The 1,225-nt window shown below is 52.1% G+C and overlaps 1 protein-coding gene across 1 annotated transcript; it reads right to left on the bottom strand.

Moving 5' to 3' along the window:
- Positions 1-6: 6 nt before the first annotated feature.
- Positions 7-972, bottom strand: LAMTOR1 (late endosomal/lysosomal adaptor, MAPK and MTOR activator 1; the record flags this gene model as incomplete). The annotated part of the gene is made up of 2 exons (XM_031065949.1): positions 7-135; positions 826-972. Coding segments are annotated over 2 exons (240 nt in total), but the record flags the coding sequence as incomplete, so codon positions are not given.
- Positions 973-1,225: the final 253 nt, after the last annotated feature.

The following is a 1,225-nucleotide window of genomic DNA, read 5'->3' on the forward strand; positions in this document are numbered from 1 at the left end:
AAAACAACCCAAAGCGCTGAAGCAGCAGTGGTGGGGGCAGGTTCAGGGGATGCCAAACTGTACAACCAGTTCTTCTTTGGCGTCGACACGGATCTGTGAGAGCGCACTGAAGGCATAGGCAGCTATCCGGGACACCTGCTGGCACAAAGACATGGCTGTGTCACTGGTGGCTACAGAAACCCCCAGTTATCCCAAAGAAACTGCTGCAGGTTAGCCTGCAGCCCTAAGGAGTCCCTAAGCCTGTCCTGGGCTTCGCCCCCACCTCTAACAAGGCCTTAAACCTGACCTAGGCTTTGCCCTCAGCTCTAACAAGTCATGTGTGGTATTCACATGCCCTCTGAACAGACAGAAGCTGTGAGAGAAGCAGAGAAAGGAACCATCAAAACAATTCTTATCTCATTTGCTGCTCCTGTGTTTTTGAACGTGTGGAATGTGTTGGAAGATTATTTACCTGAAGGAATTGCTTGATTGGATTCTGGTGATGGTTTTTTGATTCATTGACCAGTTGGATCCACGTGTGGGTGTCAAGACTGCTGGAAGACAGGCATGAGTTTTCAGTAGTTAATGAGAAGTAAGTATGATGTAGTATAGTATGTATCTCTTTAATATAGTTACAGTATGATATGGTATAATAAAGTAATTAATTAGCCTTCTGATATCATGGAGTTCTGCGCATCATTCTTCCTCCTTCCCTGTGTCAAGGAATCCTCAAAAATCCAATAGTCATGCCAGGGCTCTGGGCAAGCCAGGAGGGCATTACTGCTCCTCCAGGATGAGGATGTGTCCCTGGGGAGCACCACAAGGGCTCAGCCCAGCCCTGCTCACCTGCTGCAGGTCTGCAAAGGGGACAGGGTCACTGGCAAGCACTTGGTGTGGCTGGTTAGTCAGGGATGGCAGCAGTGGGAGCTTCTTCCAGTGCGTCAGGTTGTTGCTGAGCATGGCCAGGCGTGTGCTGTGAGGGGAGAGCAGCCAACATCAGTGCCATGCCAAGACATGGGGACATCCAGAAGATGGGTGCTGCACCCCCAGGGGGAGAAAGGGAGAGCAGTGGTGCTGCACTCCCAGCATCCAGCCCTCTTCACTCCCTGCCGCAGGAGGATGAGGGAACTTCCAGCTCTCCCACACAGACACCTGTCAAGCAGAAGCAGTCACATCCAGCCCCCCACCATCTGTCCCAAGGGGTGGGTGAACACAGGAGCCCTTTGTCCTGGGCTCTGCTGCCTGC

The sequence above is a fragment of the Geospiza fortis genome, unplaced genomic scaffold (assembly GCF_000277835.1).
Source record: "Geospiza fortis unplaced genomic scaffold, GeoFor_1.0 scaffold3322, whole genome shotgun sequence".
NCBI lineage: Eukaryota > Metazoa > Chordata > Aves > Passeriformes > Thraupidae > Geospiza > Geospiza fortis.